The 20,701-nt window shown below is 43.9% G+C and overlaps 1 protein-coding gene across 2 annotated transcripts in view; it reads right to left on the bottom strand.

Moving 5' to 3' along the window:
* GRIA3 (glutamate ionotropic receptor AMPA type subunit 3) overlaps positions 1–20,701 on the bottom strand; it is a 493,575-nt gene that overhangs the window by 143,041 nt on the left and 329,833 nt on the right. For both annotated transcript variants that reach the window (XM_075323906.1, XM_075323907.1), the window contains exon 5: positions 7,347–7,400. In XM_075323906.1, the coding sequence (XP_075180021.1) occupies positions 7,347–7,400 (54 nt within the window). The remainder of the gene's footprint in view (positions 1–7,346; positions 7,401–20,701) is intronic.

Genomic DNA, 20,701 nt, shown 5'->3' with positions numbered 1-20,701 from the left:
GGATCTGGTGTCGTGGCCATCGCGTGGGCAATCTCCCTATTTTTCAGACTAAGCTCCGGTGAGGTCCCGTGGGGGACGAAGAGTATCTGAGTGTGCATCTGTCGGGACAGCGGGTTGCGGTTGGCATCTGGCGAGCAACCTCCAGAGTCAGGTCCGCCATTTTCCTGCATCACCTGGTGAGTACCCTGATGTGGGAGTGCGGGGTGGGATAAGTGCCCCTGGGGAGGGTAACGTTTTGCTCTCAGGTAACAGGTTTCCTGCAGTTTTACATTCTGTCACTAAGTTATGTAAAGCAGACACCGTTGTTGGTACTGAGGAAGCGCCCTCCCTTTGGTTGAAAGCTGTGATAGTATCTGGCATTCCTTCCCCTTGTGATCAGCATTCCATAATTTGTCTGCTCTAATAATTTGTCTGCTCTAATTACTGTAAAGAATCCTTCCCTATTTCGAGGAATAAGTTTGGTGCCAGTTCTTTATCTTGACCACACATGTACAGTATTTAAACAAATAAGATTCCCTGTCAGACATCTTTTTTCTAAGTCAAACATACCTTAATTTTTCAGCCTCCCATCATACAGGCGGCCTCCATTCCTTGTAATAATATAGTTGCCGCCTTTGAACTGACAGTCTGAATATCCTCTTTCAAACATGGAGCCGAAAACGGAATCCCATATTCCAGATGTGGCTTTACAAGTGATGTATAGAGGGGTAACAAGACGTTAGGATCACGGGATCTAATGCCCCCTTTTATACACCCTAATTTAGTGGTGTAATCGAAAAGAAGGGATCTATATTGGTCACGGATACGTTTATTGAAATGTCAGAAGTGTATTTCCGTACATTTTCATTGCTTGATTGTTTTTCCCCACTGTAGGAGACTACAATAAACAAGTGAGATGGGCACTATTATTTTTGGAACAATTATGTCCACATAAATATTCTCCTAAAAAAGTATAAACTCACTTTTAAGTTTTGTTCACAGGTGCATATAACTGACAAGGCGATCCCATGTTTGATCAGACAGCAATCACCCCAATATTATACTATAGAGGGGGCTAAAGCAGTTACTGATCATACTATTTAGCAGGCAAATTGAAATTTGAAAACTTTGCTATTGGCTATTTACCAGTTGTTGAAGAGTGATTGGCACCTGCTAAAGCCTTTTAAAGAGGCTCCTAAATCTGACGGAGACATATGAGGCATCAACAATGTTGCCCCCCTTTTTCCCTTTATATCTATATTTGGAAAAGCATTCAGAAGGATCTAAAAAAAAAAGAGCCCCTTTGGGGTTCGTCCTTTCTTCCGGACTGTTGTGCCAGATGAAAACAGGTTTTACCTGCTATTATCCATTGTCTGGACGCTTGTTATCCTTCGGCCCGGTGGACCCGCAGGTATGCTCCAGCTTTGCGTGCACGGTCCTTTCCATGGCAGTAATTGTTCCAAGGCGCCTTTCCCAGGCTACCGGGGAGGGGGGGCTCGGCATACGTCTCCAGCGTATGACTAAGTGGTAGGTTGGGGTACATGGATTTTAGTACGTGAGTACAACCCCAGGAGTGAAAAGATTGAACTTGATTTTCCCAACATGAAATCAGGTTACCGGTACCTCTAAATGAGGACCTGAGGTGTAGTGGAATTTCTTGTTAAGTTTTCAACGGCCACACTTGTTTTAAGAGAATGAATGGACAAATCCGTAGGTGGAGCATTCCCCGGCATGGTAGTGCCAGCTGGTTTTGGGGTTGTTCCCAAGGCAATGGTGTTAAAAAAAAAAGGGGGGGCCATACGCTTGGTCCAGCGGGCATGGCTGAGCAACCTAACTCTGATCGCGCCTTTTCCCCCATTGCGGTTACAGTTGAACAAGGAGGAGGGAGACTTTGAGATGGGTGTATAACCAGTTGGTTCGACAAGGCTAGTGTGTAATAGCTATTAACCGCCTGCCTACAACTTCCCTCTTCAGTAATTAGGCTGATTAGGTCTTTGGTTTTAGAATGCCTATCAGTTAATGCAAGGTTGAAGGCAAAACAGGTACCCGGCTGCCGTCATAGTATGGCTCACGCCCTATTGTAATTTCAATTTCAGGTGTCCTAGTAACTCCATCTGTCGTCCCACGATCAAGGGTTGGAGTTCCCAGCTTGGTGGCGGGACGTCCCGGTGAAGGGAGGCCGATGATCTGGTCCTCCATTGCCCCACTGACATGGAGGGCCTATGGTAAGGTATGCAGCGAGTGGTGTGACCAAGTAGGCGAAGTGCATGATGATTTCATGGGGGATTCCTTAGTAATACGTACCCTGCAGTATTTAGCGGATCTATACTACCAACGGGTGTCGGTTTCTGTTGCGAGCAAGCGGTTATGGGGTTTGTCTTGCCATTTTCACTTGCGGTACTGTACTAACTTGACAATGGTCTAGTGGGGCACAAGGTATTGAAGGGTCGTAGTATTAGCGGCAAGCGGGTGGATAACAGGGGGCCGATTTTTTTCTAGTCATTGGCTGACCTAAGAAAGGTACCGGGTTGGGCTGTTACTTTCACCGCAAAATCTACTCCTTTTTTCAGCGTTTTTTGGGATCGCTTTCTCCATCCCCGGCTGATATGTCCGAAGGCGTCGGTCTTGGCCCTTAGGCGAGCAGGGGTTACAGGGACCACTTTTTATCTACATAGACGGTCCTCCATTTTACCGGTCAGTTTCCGTTGGTAATGCAGCGTTTTTCCTGGTTTCTTTGTGTTTGCCAGCGGCGGAATCCGGGACGGACCCCTTTTGGAATTAGTTTCCTCCCGAGGCTTCACGGGCAAGTATGCATGAGGAGGAACATTAGGCCAGAGTTGTTTTGAAAACGGGTTTTTGATAAACACGCAAGAGGCTACGGACCGGTGTACAGTGCTGGCTTTATAGTACATATGATTCAGATTCGGATTTTGAGTATTTTTTTTAAAAAAAAAACAAAAACGGGGTACATGGGGTTTTTGGCAGGACCACCCCAGGGTGAAGAGGTGTCTGCTTGTTTCAAGAATTCCCTTTTATGACATTGTTTTTCTTCACAGATGTAAGCCACCCTAGTGTCTGGTTCCTGCTCCCTCCTACATATTGTGGGCCTCACAGAGAGCTGATCACCCACCTGGCAGTCGGTTCCTCATTTTCTTTGCCGTGGATATAAATTGGAGAGGTTACCGGGGCCTTGCATGGCCGCGGGCACTAAGAGAGGTGATCAGGATTGAGTGAGCCATCTATTTTCCGGTCATCTTGGTGATCCATGTAGGCAACAAAGATCTAGTCTCCTGCTGTCTAGCTGTGCCCCTTACCCTCATCTGGTCAGATATGTACAAATTCCCCTGCTTCTTTTCCAGGTTTAAGATGGTCCAGGCTGTGGGGACCCTTCAGCTCATGGGACACAGAGCTAGGGAAGGATGTGTTATGGAGCTGGTTTGGCCTGCGCCTACCTGAGTTGATCTTAAAAAAAAAAGTAAAAAAAAAAATTGGGTGTTGGTCTGGCATTGCTAGTAGGAAAGTAATAACTTTGCTTTCCTTACGCTTGGATGGGTACATCTTAAATGTTACCGTTTCGGTTATCGTTTAGCAGGAATGTGAGGAGGTGGCTCAGGGAATTTTAGATTTTTGGGGGGGTCGCAGCTTGTTAGCGCTGTGCTGCTTCTTGGCGGAAGGGGTAGAAAAAGTGGTGGTGAAATACCCGCGCCGGACGGCCGGAAGTCGGAAAATTTCCCAAAACCCCATGGTGTTGGCAAGTTAATGCCTAATTAAAAGCTGCGGCCAAATTTTATGCCAACGTAAAGATGAGAGTGTTTTTTCCTCATGCCTCTCCAAAATCTAAAAAGTAAATAAAGGTATTTTAAATTGGAGAACGGTGCTGTGTCTTTCTAAGGGGAAAAAGTGGTTGTTGGGTCCTGGCAGTCTGAGACACAAACGGTAATGTGAATATAACCTAAAATTTATAATAGGTGTTATAAGTTCGTATATGAGAATACAGGTGTATGTCTTGTACATCCTCATGTACACGTTCTGGAATAGTTATCAATGTGATTACAGTGAAAAATTTGAATTATTCTCACTGCAGCAAATCATAATGATATTTCCTAGCAATATGTGTTATACATGGTAAGATCATATGTTCAGATCTTTGCTTCTCATGATCTAAATATGGTGGTCCACCAGAAAAATTGCCTTAAGTCTCTAGCACACTTTGCAGTGGTATTTTCTACCCTTCAGTAATTTCTGCCTTACCACAGCAAAGGGTAAATATATTTTACTTCAGATCCTATGTTCTTTCTTTCCTGACCTCATGACACTTGACTTATTCACGTCTACTACAGCAATAATTGCCTAAAGATCCTTTATGACTTCTTCTCAACATCTTTCCTATATAGTTAAAAAAAAGCATACAGATGTGATCTTTTAGTGTCTGTCAGGTGAATGGAGACCTATGGGTACATCTGATAAATATGTGGGGAGCTATGTCACACCTGGGGCTAACATATAATGGGCAAAGAGCCTAATGTTGACTGTGACGCCCTAGCAGCAGTCGGACTGCTCGGCAGACACTTCGATGAAAAAAAAGGGTTATTTACAGGGGAGAATATTTGTGACGCCACCTGCGGTGTGCGGTAATAAGGAATACCGCCGCTGCCTTATGGGAGTTCCGGGGCTGATGGTATTGGGGCAGCCTGGTGGTGATTCCCTCCGCAGGTAGGGGCCCCGGGACTCAGGGTAGAGAATAGGTAGGAACAGTCTATATTGATATAGGGCCGGCAAGGCGCTGGGGAGCCAGGGTACTCACTCAGGTGTGATGACGCATTCAGTGGACACAGACTCTGAGGTAAACAAAGTCTCTTGGTACAGCTGCATTCGGTGACAGCACGTCCGGTGGTCCCTTTCAGTGATTCTGTGGTGGACTGGAGCCTTCCTCCATACACTGCGTACTGTGTGTGTCCCTGGCCCTGTTGGCTTGAAACCTTTGGGTCCCGTCCCTCTTTTTTACTGGGGACCTGCTCTTAGCAGCTGGCATGTGGGATTTTGTGACTGCTCTGTGTGGGAAGTCCTATCCCTCCGTTGTGCTGACACCGCTAATCTCTGAGCCGTTGCAGATAGCACGTGAAGCTACTTCCCGCTGCAGGTTAATTGCCGGGTTGTGTGAAGCTACCTCCCGACTTAGGGGCCTGTCCCCCGCTGTGTGCTCGGCCCCCAAACCGGTTACTGTGGATCCGGTGGCTGACGGTCCTCTTGCCCCGTCCAGCCCTGTCCTTCAGGTTCCCGCGACTGGGTCTCCATCTCCTCAGGCACAGGCCACTGTCTGCGACCCAGCCAAACACTCCTCAGGGAGCTCTTAATCCCCAGGTCCTCTCTCTTTTTCAGTTACTACCAACTGTCTAACTGACTCCTCCCACCAGCCTGTCTGACTCATAGGTGGGCGGTTCCTTTCCCAGCTGGAACCACGCCCCCGGTGTGCCTGACAAGTGTAGTGTTTGGGTGACTAGGATTTGTGCTGTTGGTACAGAATCACTGTTGCGGACCCCGGAACCAAGGAGGGTGGGCCCTGCACCAAGGATAGAGAATAGTGCAGTTCCCTGTGACACCCTGGACTAGTCCAGGGGCGTCACATATAATGGGCAAAGAGCCTCATGTTGACTATGAAGCTGATCAAGAGAAGAACATATAATAAAATCGTGTTATCTAAGCCAACCCAATCTAATATATATGTATGTATGTATGTGTGTATGTTTGTCTGCTAAAGGAATCCGCGCCGTCGCGTTTACAATCAAAACATTTAGCAAAGTTGCCCCATGTGACTCAGGGAACATCATAGAATATGTTTTGAGGGAAAATTTTAACCCCGCACTTTACAGTCATTCGCCAAAAAACATGCTTAATTTAAAGTCAATGGAGCTGGGAGCTACAGGTCATTAATAGGAGCTATGATTGGTTGCTATAGGCAATGAAGGAAGTTGTTAGTATAAGAAGCTTATGTGTGAGGAAATACGATGTCAGTGGAGAGACAGAGACAGATAGACACAGATAGAGGCAGAAAGGGAAAGAGACAGACAGAGATGCAGGGATAGAGACAGACAAAAAAGAGACAGCCAGGTAAAGAGACAGACAGGAAAACAGACAGACAGACAGCAGAAAACTGAGGCATGCCTGTTTTGTCACAGTCCAATCCTTTGTTAATTTGCTGTTTGTTTAAGCAGCAAGACCTTTATCATTACAGGACTAGAAATTCATGCAAATAAGTCTGACACCCCCCCTGCTGTGATTGACACCTCACTGTCAATTTATAATGTCTATAGAAAGCTTGGTGTGGGCAGGGACAGCTCCTGGGGCTCAGCTAAATGACCAAAGCTAAAAATTCTGATTTTGTCAGAACAGCTGCAGTCAGTAATTTAAGTGATACACAAATGAATTCAGGGTCTCTTTACCTACATCATGCTGCTCTCAGATGAGGTAGCAAAAACCTGCTGCCAGATTCCTTTTATGGATAGGACTGGGAAGTGTAGACCAGCATGGTCAGGCTAATGTCGGAAATGGGACCTGAAGTGTATGGGGAAAGGTGATCAGCGTTTATCTATTTTTCTAAGTGGTCTGGTGCATGAAAACAATAGTTTTTATTCCCCTGGACATTTTATTTATGTATTCACACAATCAGAACTCTTTGTTAAAAAAGTTTTTTTTTCGGGATATGACACATATTATCCTATATACAGTAATCTCACTCTTGTCCAGTTGTCAGTTAGACAAATTTAATCTGACAATCCAGTACAGCTTACTATACCACAGTATCCACGCTGCTTAATGCGGGCTCATCTTCATACCCTGCAATGCACATGTTTTGACATAATTCCAAACTGTTCTATAGAGAGCACTGGGATGAGAATCTGCCAAAACACTGAAATGGCAAGTGACAGCTCTGCGACATGTCATATAGAAGGAACATCAGCTTACAGGTAAAGCATTTCTGTATTAAAAACCTGCGAGGAAAATATACCGGATACACTTCTGGAAGCGAAATGCATTTTTAACACAAAACGTAGACAAAATGTTCCATTTGTCCGAATTATGTCAGCAAATAGAGGACAAATTGGCCAATTCCCTGTTTTATTGCTATTCAAAAGATTGTGCAGATACGATACAGCAGAAGCCGACTCATTTCAATAGTAGAGTATAATGTAATATTGAAAGAATAAGGTGAAGTGTAATATTTCACATTCTGTCTTTTATTTGCTGGATCATTTCTCGGGAATCTGAAAGCGCCTTTCACCAGTTCTTTTCTGTCCATGATTAATTCAGACATTGTCAATACGCAAGCACCGCCGAGCTGGAGTGCTCAGAATAATACAAGCTCTTACCAGGTTTGCGAGCATATAGTGGTAGCCTCGTGTGTGTTTGCCAAGGATTACAACCTACAAGAGAAGAAAAATAGTACAGATCAGGGATTAAGTTACATGTCACACTGAAAATGTCAGCAACTTTGAAAAGGTTGTTTTTAGATTACAGGTAGATGAACCACGGATGTACGAGTCAGTCCCGCGGATTCCTGTGCGAGGGAAATAGGACACTTTTTTAGTATTTCACTATTAATTCATCTCTTAGGATATACTAGAATACTTATTCGTATTTAAAAAGCTTCTCCACTACAATGACAATCCCTTCCCAATCAGTATGTTCCTCCTAGTAAAATAAAAATGACTATACTCAAGTGGCCACCGGTTGGCCTGGAGATCCAGTGCCGGCGCTGATGCATCGTTGTTGGCATTGACTCTCTGTTATGCAGTTGGAAGAAAAGTCAGGAAATCCAGAGTCTGGTGACGGAAGAACACATATGAGCACAAGGAGTAAGCAGAGGTGTAGTCAGGTCAATATCCGAGGGTCAGAAATCCAGGAAAAAATGTAATAGGTTCAAGGAGGAAACAGAGACGTGGTCAATAGGAATGATCGAATACCTCAAATATTCAGCTTCGCAAATATTTTCAGAATACCACGCCTCTATTCGACTATTCGTTGCGCAATGTAAGTCTATAGGAAGCCTGAACAGTACCAAATAGTTGTTATTCGGGTTTCCCATAGACTTACATTGCGCATTGAATATTCGCAAATAGTCGAATAGCGGCAAGGTATTCGGAAAATATTCGCGAAGCCGAATAATCGAAGTATTCGATCATCCCTAGTGGTCAAGTAACAGCCCGAGGTCAAAAGGCAGGATATCAGGGAAAGGACAGAGAAAAGTAAAATAACAATCCGGGGTTAGAACACAAAGATCATAACACTAGCAGAGGCAACCGCACAACAACAGAACCAGAAAATACAACTGGCAAAGTTCTGTATGAGCATGCTCAGCAAGAAGCGTCAGCAATTACCAGTTAGGAGGAACACCTGAGTAATCAGCACATGGAATCCTGCACTGTCAAACAAGCTACAAGGTCAGTAACTCAGGAAGGCGCAGCAGAGCATCTCCAAAGGCAAGATGCTCTGCACAGAGGAATAATTACTGTCAGGAATATAATTCAGGAAAATGCAGCAGAGCATCTTCTAGTCTGCAAGATCCTCTGCACAGAGCCATCGTGACACTCTCTAGGCCAATCGTCGACCACTTCTTTGATCCTTTCTTCGCATATAATTGACATCTGGGGCAAGTAAGAGCTGCGGTTGCTCCCTGACTTCCTCCCGATGTCTAACTGGTCTGAAAAAGGGGACAGTGACCAGATTGTGTGACCTAAGAAGAGCTATAGATGAGTACAGGTGGCATTATTTTACTTAGGGGAACACAGTGATTGAAAAGGTGTTGTCCGAGAAGTGGACAACTCATTTAAGACAACATACAATCTATTTTCATACAGCTAAAATAACAAACTTAACTCTACTACATTTGGCAAACAGAACTCTTTGACATAAGTAAAAATTGACCTCCTAAGATCTGACTTCAAATAACTGTAAAGTAGAATATTTGCTGTAGCATATCACAACCATATCCCTCACAGATTTATACAAATTAAAATGTATAAGAAAAAAATATACTACTTGTATCCATATGGAATTTAATGCACTGTAAGGTATAGTATGGGATCATAGACTATAGCTCAGTACAAACCAACCCTTGAATGAAGCTTTTTGCACCTCATTTTCTTAATGAGTTCAATACTTTTTAATTGTGTCATTTCTCATTATTACTAGGGATGATCGAATACCTCAAATATTCGGCTACGTCCATATTCGACTAATAAGTTGCCGCTATTCAACTATTTGCGAACATTCGATGCGCAATGTAAGTCTATGGGAAACCCAAATAGTTGATGAATAGCAACTATTCGGGCTTCCCATAGATTTACATTACTCATCGAATATTCGCATAACGGCGACCTATTCGTCGGATATTCGCGAAGCCGAATATTTGAGGTATTCGATCATCCTTAATTATTACACATAAATTAATTATGGACATTTATGGTTTGATTTCTTTGCATAGGTGGATTGGTTGGGCTATTACTGACATCTAGGGAGAAAGTCATATCAATAGTAGCTTTAGAAATACATTTGCTTAGAAAATTGGTGACATGTTTAATAATTTTTTCACCTGCTGTATGTACTATTACAATTTCTTACTTGTTGCAGGGTATCTATGCTCATTTTGGTTCTATTTAAGGTTTTATCTAGATAGATAGATAGACAGAGCAATGCACAAAAGATTTAGGCAGGTGAGAAAAAAATATGCTGCAAATTAAAGATGCATTTAAAAAGAGAGGCCAGTTGACCATTGACCGCATTTTTCATGTTGAAATAGACACACGGTGTAATAGTGGCGGCAAAGTGGAATAAAATATTTATGGCATTTAATGTGGGAAACCCAAATTGTTGATGAATAGCAACTATTCGGGCTTCCCATAGATTTACATTGCTCATCGAATATTCGCATAGCAACGACCTATTCGTCGGATATTCGCAAAGCTGAATATTTGAGGTATTCGATCATCCCTAATTATTACACATAAATTAATTATGGACATTTATGGTTTGATTTCTTTGCCTAGGTGGATTGGTTGGGCTATTACTGACATCTAGGGAGAAAGTCATATCAATAGTAGCTTTAGAAATACATTTACTTAGAAAATTGGTGACATGTTCAATAATGTTTTCACCTGCTATATGTACTATTACAATTTCTTACTTGTTGCAGGGTATCTATGCTCATTTTGGTTCTATTTAAGGTTTTATATAGATAGATAGATAGATAGATAGATAGAGCAATGCACAAAAGATTTAGGCAGGTGAGAAAAAAATATGCTGCAAATTAAAGATGCATTTAAAAAGAGAAGCCAGTTGACCATTGACCGCATTTTTCATGTGAAATAGACACACGGTGTAATAGTGGCTGCAAAGTGGAATAAAATATTTATGGCATTTAATGAGTTAACGTTGGTAGGTCCAAGTGGCTGTTATCAGATCGTTTTCTCTGAGTGTAGTTGTATTTCTTCACTCTGTATGACACTGACCAAACATGAGCAGCAGCAACAACACAGTAGAGGAAGGAGGACACACCCCCAATAGCTCAGAGCAGGAGAATCACTGTGTGACATGTAATGATGCAGCTCTGATCTTCTGGTGCAACCTTCTGTAAGATTAGACAGTGCCCCTAGCAGAGCATAATGGAGATGACTAACCCTCACATAAGCTAATTGTACAGGTAAGGTAAATGCTAATTTGACAATGCCAGGAAACTCTCAACATATCAGTGCACCCAGAACAGTGGTATTGACCCTGCTTCCATAGCAAATCCAGCAGTATCATCAAATGTGCCCTAAAATACAGCCAGTCACAGCTCCTCTGTGTATCCATACTGAGCACCAAAGTGATCTATCGCATCAATGGGAGCCTAAGCATTTCAATTCTAATTTACTAAATATGTATGTAAAGAAAATAACAGAAAGGAGCTGCGCAGATCTCCCAATATAATCCATGGAGACCAGCCCCCAGGATGATAAAATTGTGTAATCCAATATTAATCTTGGCTATAATTAGAAAAGTAAACATTTCTAAAACGTCCGGTATTACTTTGGTACAGGCGCTAATAATATTCATTACAGTCTGTACTCATTTCGTCCTTATTACAAATACACTGTGATCTCTAAATGACCCCTAGTAGCTTTAATGATTTGTAATTGTATGATAATTCTCCGCCATCATTTCCACAAGGTTCCGGTTCATAAATATTAATACATGTGATTTTTTTCTCTGTAAGCTGTTGCATACTTGCCCAACAAGAGGTCATAGCTCTGCACATATCAGGGACATGTTAGACGTGACTCAAGGTTATTATACTTATTTCATTACCAAAGGAACGTTAATATAAAAATTACTTCTACATAAACTATGGTAAAGTCTTTTTACAATAGATGGATCTATTCTATCACTGTCCACCATTTACTCTACTGACAACTGAGGATCTACAGACGTCTCTTCTGGGTTACTGCACCGCTGTCAATACAATGAAACATTATGGTGATTTATGGAAGTGGCAATGCTTAATTTATAAATAGTGTCAGACAACTTCCTCGAGGACATAAAATTGGTGAAGGGGTCTGACTCATATTCACTTAGAGACACATGTCTGACTTTAACATATCATTTCTCCATTTATAGCTACAATAGTGAACTGGAGAGTTTGACAGCTAATGTCTGCTGGCAAGACGACACATGTGAGTGTATTCATATATATGTTTATATACACATGTTACGTGTACATGTGTGTATATATATATTAGAAAAAGAGAGAGAAAGTATATCACAAAAGTGTATGCAATGCTCAAATTTTTGTAAATATTTTATTATATCTATTCATGGGAAAACACTGAAGACCTTGATATATATAACAGTGTAAATTTGGTGTGCCTTCTAAGTGACTCAACACACAGCCTGCCAGGGGGTCCTTCTCCGATATCACACAATCAACAGAGCGAGAGATGACTGAATAATCCAAAGAACATTTATTCCAAGCAAATCATAAAGTCCATAAAAATAATCCACCACACAGAGGGTAAAGTAGTCCAGTAATGGGATAAATGTCACGGGGATCAATCACAATTCTCCAGCAGTCTTTTTCCAGGGAAATCGGGATTTCTAAATATCCCTCTGGGGGGCTACCTGTAGCCGCAGCTTCTCCCCCAGATGATCAATCTTCTTATATTTCCCAGGGAGACTGAATAATCTCCCAGGTAAGCAGAGAGTTTGGTGGATTCCAGGCCCTCCTCCTCCACACCTAGGGACAAAAGCCCGGCAGGGGGTGATTACCCTGCAAACAGGACAATGTACACAAAATGGACAGAGCACCACGCCTAAAATATGAACCTACACAAAATTATACACAACCCCCATATTCCACCATCACACAGTTATTAATGTTTAAACCACTGGGAACAAAAGTGAGTACACCCCTAATTGAAAATGGCCAAGTTATTTGCTTAAAGTGTCTATATTGTGTGTAACCACCATTATGCTGGATACTCTTTCTCTCTTCCATGACAACATTACAGATGGGGAATGTTAGAGACCTTGCACTCCTCCACCTTCCATTTGGGGATGCCCCACAGATTCTCAATAGTGCCTAGCAATATTTCCTACAGTAAGGCAGAGGTCATCATGGAGGTGTGTTTGGGGTTATTATCTTGGAATATTGCTCTGGGGCCAAGTCTCCGAAGAAGGGGGTCATGCTCTGCTTCAGTATGTCATAGAACATGCTGGCCTTCATTGTTCGTTCAATGAACTGTAGCTCCCCACAACCAGAAGCACTCATGCAGCCCCAAACCAAGACACTCCCACCACCATGCTTGACTGTAGGCAAGACACAAAAGTCTTTGTACGCCTACCTGGTTGCCGCCATCTGAACCAAAAAAGTTTATATTGGTCTCTTCAGATCACAGGACATGTTTCCTGTAATCCATGTCTTTAGTATGCTTGTCATGAGCAAATTATTTGCAGACTTTGTTTTGCATCATCTTTAGGAGAGGCTTACTTCTGGTATGACAGCCATGCAGAACAATTTGATGCAGTGTGCGGCATATGTCTAAGAAATGAAAGGCTAACACCCCCACACCTCTTTAACCTCCACAGTAATGCTGGCAGCACTCATACCTTCATTTTAAAACGATAACCTCTGGATATGATGCTGAGCAAATGCACTTAGCTTCTTTGGTTGACTGAGGTGAGGCCTGTTCTGAGTGGAACCTGTTTTGTTAAACCGCTGTATGGTGTTGACCACCATGCAGCTCAGTTTCAGGATATTAGCAACCTTTTTATAGCCTGGGTCATCTCTATATAGAGCAACAATTCTTTTTTTTCAGATCCTCAGAGAATGTTTTGCCATGAGGAGCCATCTTGAACGCTCAGTGACCAGTATGAGAGAGTGTGTGAGCGATAACACCAAATGTAACACACCTGCTCCCCATTCACACCTGAGACCTTGTAATACTAATGAGTCACATGGCTCATTGGGTAAAATGTGGCCATTATAACTTACTCACTTTAATTACCAACAGTTTATACATTAATATCTGTGTGTTGAGTTATCTGGAGGGCACTACTTTTACACTGTTATACAAGCTGTACACTGACTACTTTACATATTTTGGTGTGCGCTCAGTGCAGACGTGCAGGTCAAACTGGGTAATCCAAACAATACCAGATGAAGAATCAACTGCACTCGCATGAAGACTTTGGAATATTTAAATGCTGTTTTTCATTTATTGATGCTTAATAACAGTGATGGGTAGGGGAACAGAAAGTGATAAGCAGCGACGTTTCGACCCATCCCGGGTCTTTTGATTGGTCGCTCTCTCCTATTGGTGGATTTGGAATAGGGTTTAGTGCATCGTGAACTTCAGTGTTGATGGAATATATACAGTATGTGTACATGTGGCACCCAGGGGGCAGGGGGTTTACCTTACTCGTCGCCGGGCAGGTGGTGTCGGTTCCAGGGATGTCACGGGGGCCCTGCCCGGCTTCATGCCCCAAGGTGTCCACAATAAAAGGGGAATAAAAGGTGGATATTAGGAATGCTTGTCATAACGACACCTGCGGTACGTGGGCAGGAATTAGCCACCACTGTTGTCGCTGTCCTTCGGGGCGGATGGTGGTAGCAGCAGAGATGGTTTCACTCCCCACAGGTGGAGCGGGCCCTGGGGAGGATGATGAGGGAAGTAGTAGTAGTGGCGGTGGCCGTTGGTGCCGAGGCGTGGGGCGCCGGCGCCAGTAATAAGAGTCTGAGTCGGCCGCTGCGGTTTCAGTGTCTTTACTCACAGTTCTTTAAGAAACCTGGTTGCTGCCGCAGTAGTACTGGTCACCGCTGGGATGGGCCCAGTCGGCCTCGGATAAATTGGAAGAAGCCACAGGTGTTTGGAAAAGATTCTTTGTAAGAGTTGCCCCTCCAGCTATGGGGAACCCGGGCTGAGTGTTCCGCTCCAAGCCTAGGCCCCGTGTAAGAGAAAGATGATGAGAAGATGGCGGAGTCGTGCTCCAGAACTGATGTCCCAGGTAGACTGACTGAAGACTGTGTGAGTTGCTCCTACTTTTGCTCCAAATGGAATTCGCCCCCCAGGTGGTTGTCCTACTGACCGGGAAATTCCCATGCTTCGTGATGGCCAACCCCCTGCCTACCCTAGTCCAGCTCCCCAGTGAGAAGGCTCCTAAGCTGTATGTAAAGTGTGAATGTTGAACACCGGTGATTAACCCCCTCATTACGTAAGGTGAATTCCGCACCTTAAGTGAGGTGCAATACCCTGTGACGACTGGAGCCGCAGGGGTGCCACATATATGGCACAAGTTACATATACGCATACACACTGTATACATCTGTTTTCCTAAGATTTTATATATGTGTGTGTATATATATATATATATATATATATATATATTTATATACATACACACAGTATATATATCTATATATCAGCTGGTGTAAATTTTCTCCTTCCAGAATGTAAATGAGTTTGTTTTTCGGAGACTCTAAACCAGCAGGGGTTACTGAGAGATGTGCATTTAACAGAATTCTGATTACTACTTTGTGAGAAACAAGTCTGTAACACAGGATCACAAGACATTATACGCAATCTACTGCATTTACAATGTTACTTAATGTTTTGTGTGGATTTTATGTATATTTAAACAGTAAAATTGGGTTCATACACTTTATATCCAGTGACGGCATTATGCGCTGCTGTGCCATTTATGGAGGAATTGAAAGGAGGTACAATGTATGACATCGCTTTCTATAATAATCTTGAAAGCTCTTTAGCGAGCATTACACATAATAACTATTTCACAAAATGCAAAACATAAAATTAGCCTTTCACTTTTCTAAAATATAATAACACATTACTACTTGCACGCTTCGTATTTAAACGACCTGATTTTTCTGCAAAAGAGCGAGCTTAGGGAAATCCGAATCCATTCTCTGGGTTTTAAGCTAGTCATACAGATCAACAGCTGACTATCCGTGTTCCCATAGACATGCACAGTTGGCTTGCCTGAGAATGCATTTTAAAGGGGTAGTTCACTACTCAGCATTAGTGACCACATCTCTGTAAAACTGATAGGGAAGGCTTTTTCTGTCTTCAGTCTTGCTGAGTAACAGGGCTGTGGGGGGTGTTTCACCGCTGGTCACAGCCCAGCGTCACAGCCCAGCATCGCTCCTGCTTGCGTCGCTCTGCAGCGGAGAGAGTGTGTGACATGTAGGGCTGTGATGAGTGGAGAAATGCCACCCACAGCCCAGTCACTCAGGGAGACTGGGACCGGACTCGGTGATGTCAGGTCAACTGGAAGTTGACATGAAATCACCAGATCTCAGAGGACACGGAGCCTGGGGGGGTCACTTCATGGGGATGAGAGGACCGCAATAGCACTGCTCAGAGGCAGAATTGGCTGAACAAGATACAGTGCCTTGCAAAAGTATTCGTCCCCCTTGATTTTTTCAACCTTCTCCCACATTTCAGGCCTCAAACATAAAGATAAAAATTTTAATGCCATGGTGAAGAATCAACAAGTGGAACACAATTGTGAAGTTGAAAGAAATGTATTGCTTATTTTATTTTAACTTTTTAAAAAATAAATAACTGAAAATTGGGGCGTGCAATATTATTCGTCCCCTTTACTTTCAGTGCAGCAAACTCACTCCAGAAGTTCATTGAGGATCTCTGAATGAGCCAATGTTGTCCTAAATGACTGATAATGATAAATATAATCCACCTGTGTGTAATCAAGTCTCCATATAAATGCACCTGCTCTGTGATAGTCTCAGTGTTCTGTTTAAAGCGCAGATAGTGTAGAACCCACCTGCGGTAGTCACCCCAGGGACATCACTCCACCTTTATGGACGCCACAGGGTCTTCTTTTGGGTATATCTGGCAACAGGTATGTCAGGTATATTTATATATGAGTTGTGACACCACTCACGGTTTGCGGTCAGGGATATGGGTGACCGCCACTGCAGGTTTAATGAGCGTCTGATGGCTGATGGAGTCTGCAGTCGGATGGTGTGGCCTCCCGTGAGTGAGGCTGGCCCCAGGGGCTCGGGTGTGTAGAACAGGTCCCAGAATAACTCAGTCTCACTCCGGAAAGTCTTTCAACTTGTTTTTACTCACTTTTGGATGGTTTTGTGAGGTACCCCGGGCGATGCTAAGATAAACCAGGTGGAACCAGGAACTCCTTCAGGCCGATCTGAGGGTAACCATTAACTCGCCTTCCTAGCACTTCTTGTTTCAGATAACCCCTGACTTGAAGAACCGTGGGTTCTATCCAGGGAAGTCGCTACTGCCTTTTCTCCCCTTTTTGGCCCGTTTGCCGGCAGCGTGGACCAGGTGAGATGGCTTCTGGCTCTGTTTCCTTATGAGTCCCCCTGTTGCTGCTGAGGCTTGGACTCTAGATCATTGGTGAGGTACCTCCAGTCCCCTCACCGACAGGTTTAGCAGATCAATAGATGGACGTCTACTCTAGGGACCTGTTCCCCGTGCGTGCCTAGTCACCAGCAGTCCCCGTACTTGACCGCCTCTCTTCAGGTGTCTTTCTGACTGACTAACTGGTAACCGTCCTCCCCCACTAACGGCTACTTCACGTGCAGGGTCTGACTAGCGTGTGCGCGCGCCTGCGTCTCCTAGCAACCGGCGCTCACTACTACCAGACTGGCTCACTCCCCTTCTTTCCTGACAGCCTCTGCAACTTTAGCTCCCAGGCCCTCCACTACACCCCTTGATAAGAATTGAAGGCTACATCCCTCTAGGGGCTTCCCGAGGGTCCCCTTTTAGGGTGTGGGAGAACTGGTTGCTATGTGTCTATGCATACACACCCTATTCCAGCCTTTAGGATTACCAGGAAGTACTGACCCAGCATGGGTACAGTACTCAGTGGTGCCTGACCAGGTCAGGGGCGCCACAATAGCATCATGAAGACCAAGGAACACAACAGGCAGGTTTGTGATTCTGTTGTGGAGAAGTTTAAAGCCGGATTTGGTTACAAAAAGATTTCCAAAACTTTAAACATCCCAAGAAGCACTGTGCAAGTGATCATATTGAAATGGAAGGAGTATCATACCACTGCAAATCTACCAAGACCCGGCCGTCCAGCCAAACTTTCATCTCAAACATGGAGAAGACTGATCAGAGATGCAGCCAAGAGGCCCATGATCACTCTGGATGAACTGCAGAGATCTACAGCTGAGGTGGGAGAATCTGTCCATAGGACAACAATCAGTCTTAGGGGTATTTTGCACATTACAACATCGCATGCCGATGCTGCGATGTCGAGTGTGATAGTCCCCGCCCCCGTTGTACGTGCGATATCTTGTGATAACTGCCGCAGCGAACATTATCGCTACGGCAGCTTCACATGCACTCACCTGTCCTGCGACTTCGCTCTGGCCGGCGACCCGCCTCCTTCCTAAGGGGGCGGGCCGTGTGGTGTCACAGCGACGTCACATGGCAGGTGGCCAATAGGAACGGAGGGGAGGAGATGAGCAGGATGTAAATATCCCGCCCATTTCCTTCCTTCTCATAGCAGCCGGGACGCAGGTAAGGTGATGTTCCTCGCTCCTGCGGCTTTACACACACCGATGTGTGCTGCCGCAGGAACGAGGAACAACATCGTACCTGTCGCTGCACCGGCATTATGGAAATGTCGGAGACTACACTGATGATACGATAACGACGCTTTTGCGCTCATTCATCATATCAAAAAGGTTTTACACACTACAACATCGCAAGTGATGCCGGATGTGCGTCACTTTCGATTTGACCCCACCGACATCGCACCTGCGATGTCGTAGTGTGCAAAGCCGGCCTTACACTCCACAAATCTGGCCTTTATGGAAGAGTGGCAAGAAGAAAGCCATTTCTCAAAGATATCTATAAAAAGTGTTGTTGAGGATAAAGAATTGAGTATCCAAAAATACTTAATTCAGCCATTTCATAGACTCAGGTATATAGTTTAGTAAGATGTAAACTAACACACATATCTATGCATATCTTTGTTCTCTTTTATTCTTTTACTAATACGTTTATATAAGTATATTGCATATTCAGTGTATTTTCCTTAAACTCAGTATATACTAAAATTTATATATGTATAGCTTGAAGATGGCCACCATTTCCTGGTTTACACCCAAGACAGATGGACAAAGGGAAATTCCTGAAGCCTTAGATTGACCAATCCAAGGGGCATATGCAGATCTCTCTACGTCATGAAGCCCTGACCTACGATACTTGATTGGACTAGAACTTTTGTTTACACCCCTTTTACTTCGTGGTTTAAGTGTCCGAGAATAAAGATTTTCAGTCTTGCCTCAGCCTTGGTCGTGAGAGGAAGAGTTTTAATTGATTTCCAATTAATTATTATTCTTTTTCGCCGTGCACAAACGACATTTTAATTTGGAACAACGATCAGGTCGAGGGATCACTTGCATCCCCAACAAATTGGAGGCACTGCTGAGAAACCGTAAGAAAGATTGGCCGAACTTCTATCTCGGATCCGAGGGATCGTTTCCTAGTACCCACGGGCCGCCGAAACAGGAGCTGATCACTCAAAATCGCAGGTAAGTGTCATATATAATGTATATGAGAACTGCCTGCGGTTTCGGCGATTTGTGGCGAGCGGTCTGATCCCTGAACTGAGGAAGGGGTTGACGCTATTGACCCTTAGCGGGCTTGAATCTTTTGCCGGTAGTCTAAGAACAAAGAGACGGACCCAGACCCCATAGCGTCATAGGGTCCGTGGGTCATACGATCTGATCGTTTGGTTTTTTTTTATTGCTATTTGTGAACGGTGTTTTTTAGCTTCATAGATAGCTTGTAGATTCTACGCTCTGATCTAGTTTTCAAAGAGTTAATTGCCTGTAGTTTTTTTTTTCTTCTTCGCTGTGACCAAAGGAAGAAGGGAGGTAGTCACAGACTGAGCGCGGGAATTGTATTACACGCTGTCTGCAGTCTCTTAGACAAAGAAAGCAGGGGGGGGTTAATAGAGCCCACATAGACTGTCTTTGTTCTGTGGAGGAGAAGGGGGGTGGAAGAGGGAAGAGGCAGACACCGGGTGTTAAAACAGCGCAGCTCTTTGGAGCGAGCAGAGAGGAGGGGTCAGTGGGCTGATATACAGGAGATGGCTGCAGCCTTTGTATTACAGCAAGTTGTAATGATTTGAAAGAAAGACAAGTGTTATTTTGGCTTAAATTGGAACAGAACCTGACGGGTTTATGCATTTTTTTTGGTGTTTTCAGTTGAGTTATTTTCTTTTTGAACAGAAGTATGAGAACTAGCGATTCCCCTGTGTTGCGGACACAGCCACTGTTTGTTAGATATTAAACATCAGATATTAGATATTGAATATTAAATATTAAATATTGAATATTGAGTGTTGGATAAATAATAGACGAGGCGGGAAGGGTTCTGTTAACTTAAAGTGGATTTAGCGTATTCCCTTGCGGTTCAGGCGCACGTCACTGTCTGCGTGGCAGACGAGGCGGGAAAGGAACTCACTTTAGTTAAGGTAAGGGTGCTGGAGTTAGCGGATTCTCCTGCGTATTAGACGCGTGTCACTGTCAGCGTGTTACAAACGCGGACGAGACGAGAAAGGACTCCATTGGAACGGCCGATCCAATTAAGCACCATGTATACTTTGTTCAGAAGGAAAACGGTTCTTCCGGAGGATGCCGAGAGCGCTAATATTCTAGTTGGAAAACGAGAAGGGAAAAAATATACGAAAAATTGTAAGAAATTGTGTAAAATTGTTGGATTACCACCAGGTGGCAGGCTGCAGCCCAGTGTATGGAAGTCTATATTGACCGCCAATAAGGGGATACTTGAAGATAATAATCTGTTAGATACAGCAAGGGCTTGGTTTCGGTCAGCTGCGGTGTTACAGAAAGAGGGCTGGCAGGAGATTGAAGTGGACCAAGGAGATGTTAAATTGTATGGTTATGTTTTAAGTGAAAAATCAAAGGTTCAAGTGATGGATTCACAAACCTCATTGCCGCCGGCTTACAATAGCTCCGCGGCCGATTCAGGCGTTGGTCCAGGTGGATGGATATGCCCTGTTTGTGATTGCCAAAATCCTGATTATTGTGGTGTTTGTTATAATTGTGGAGGACAAAGACCTCATTCACTGCCTGCTATAGCTTACAGTCCCCCCCTTTACCCCCCTTTGCCTGTTGCTGTTTCTGACGTCACTACATGTCTTC

Source organism: Anomaloglossus baeobatrachus, chromosome 9 (assembly GCF_048569485.1).
Source record: "Anomaloglossus baeobatrachus isolate aAnoBae1 chromosome 9, aAnoBae1.hap1, whole genome shotgun sequence".
In the NCBI taxonomy this organism is placed as follows: domain Eukaryota; kingdom Metazoa; phylum Chordata; class Amphibia; order Anura; family Aromobatidae; genus Anomaloglossus; species Anomaloglossus baeobatrachus.
Note: the sequence above shows the minus strand (reverse complement) of the source record. Positions and strands in the feature narration are given on the sequence as shown.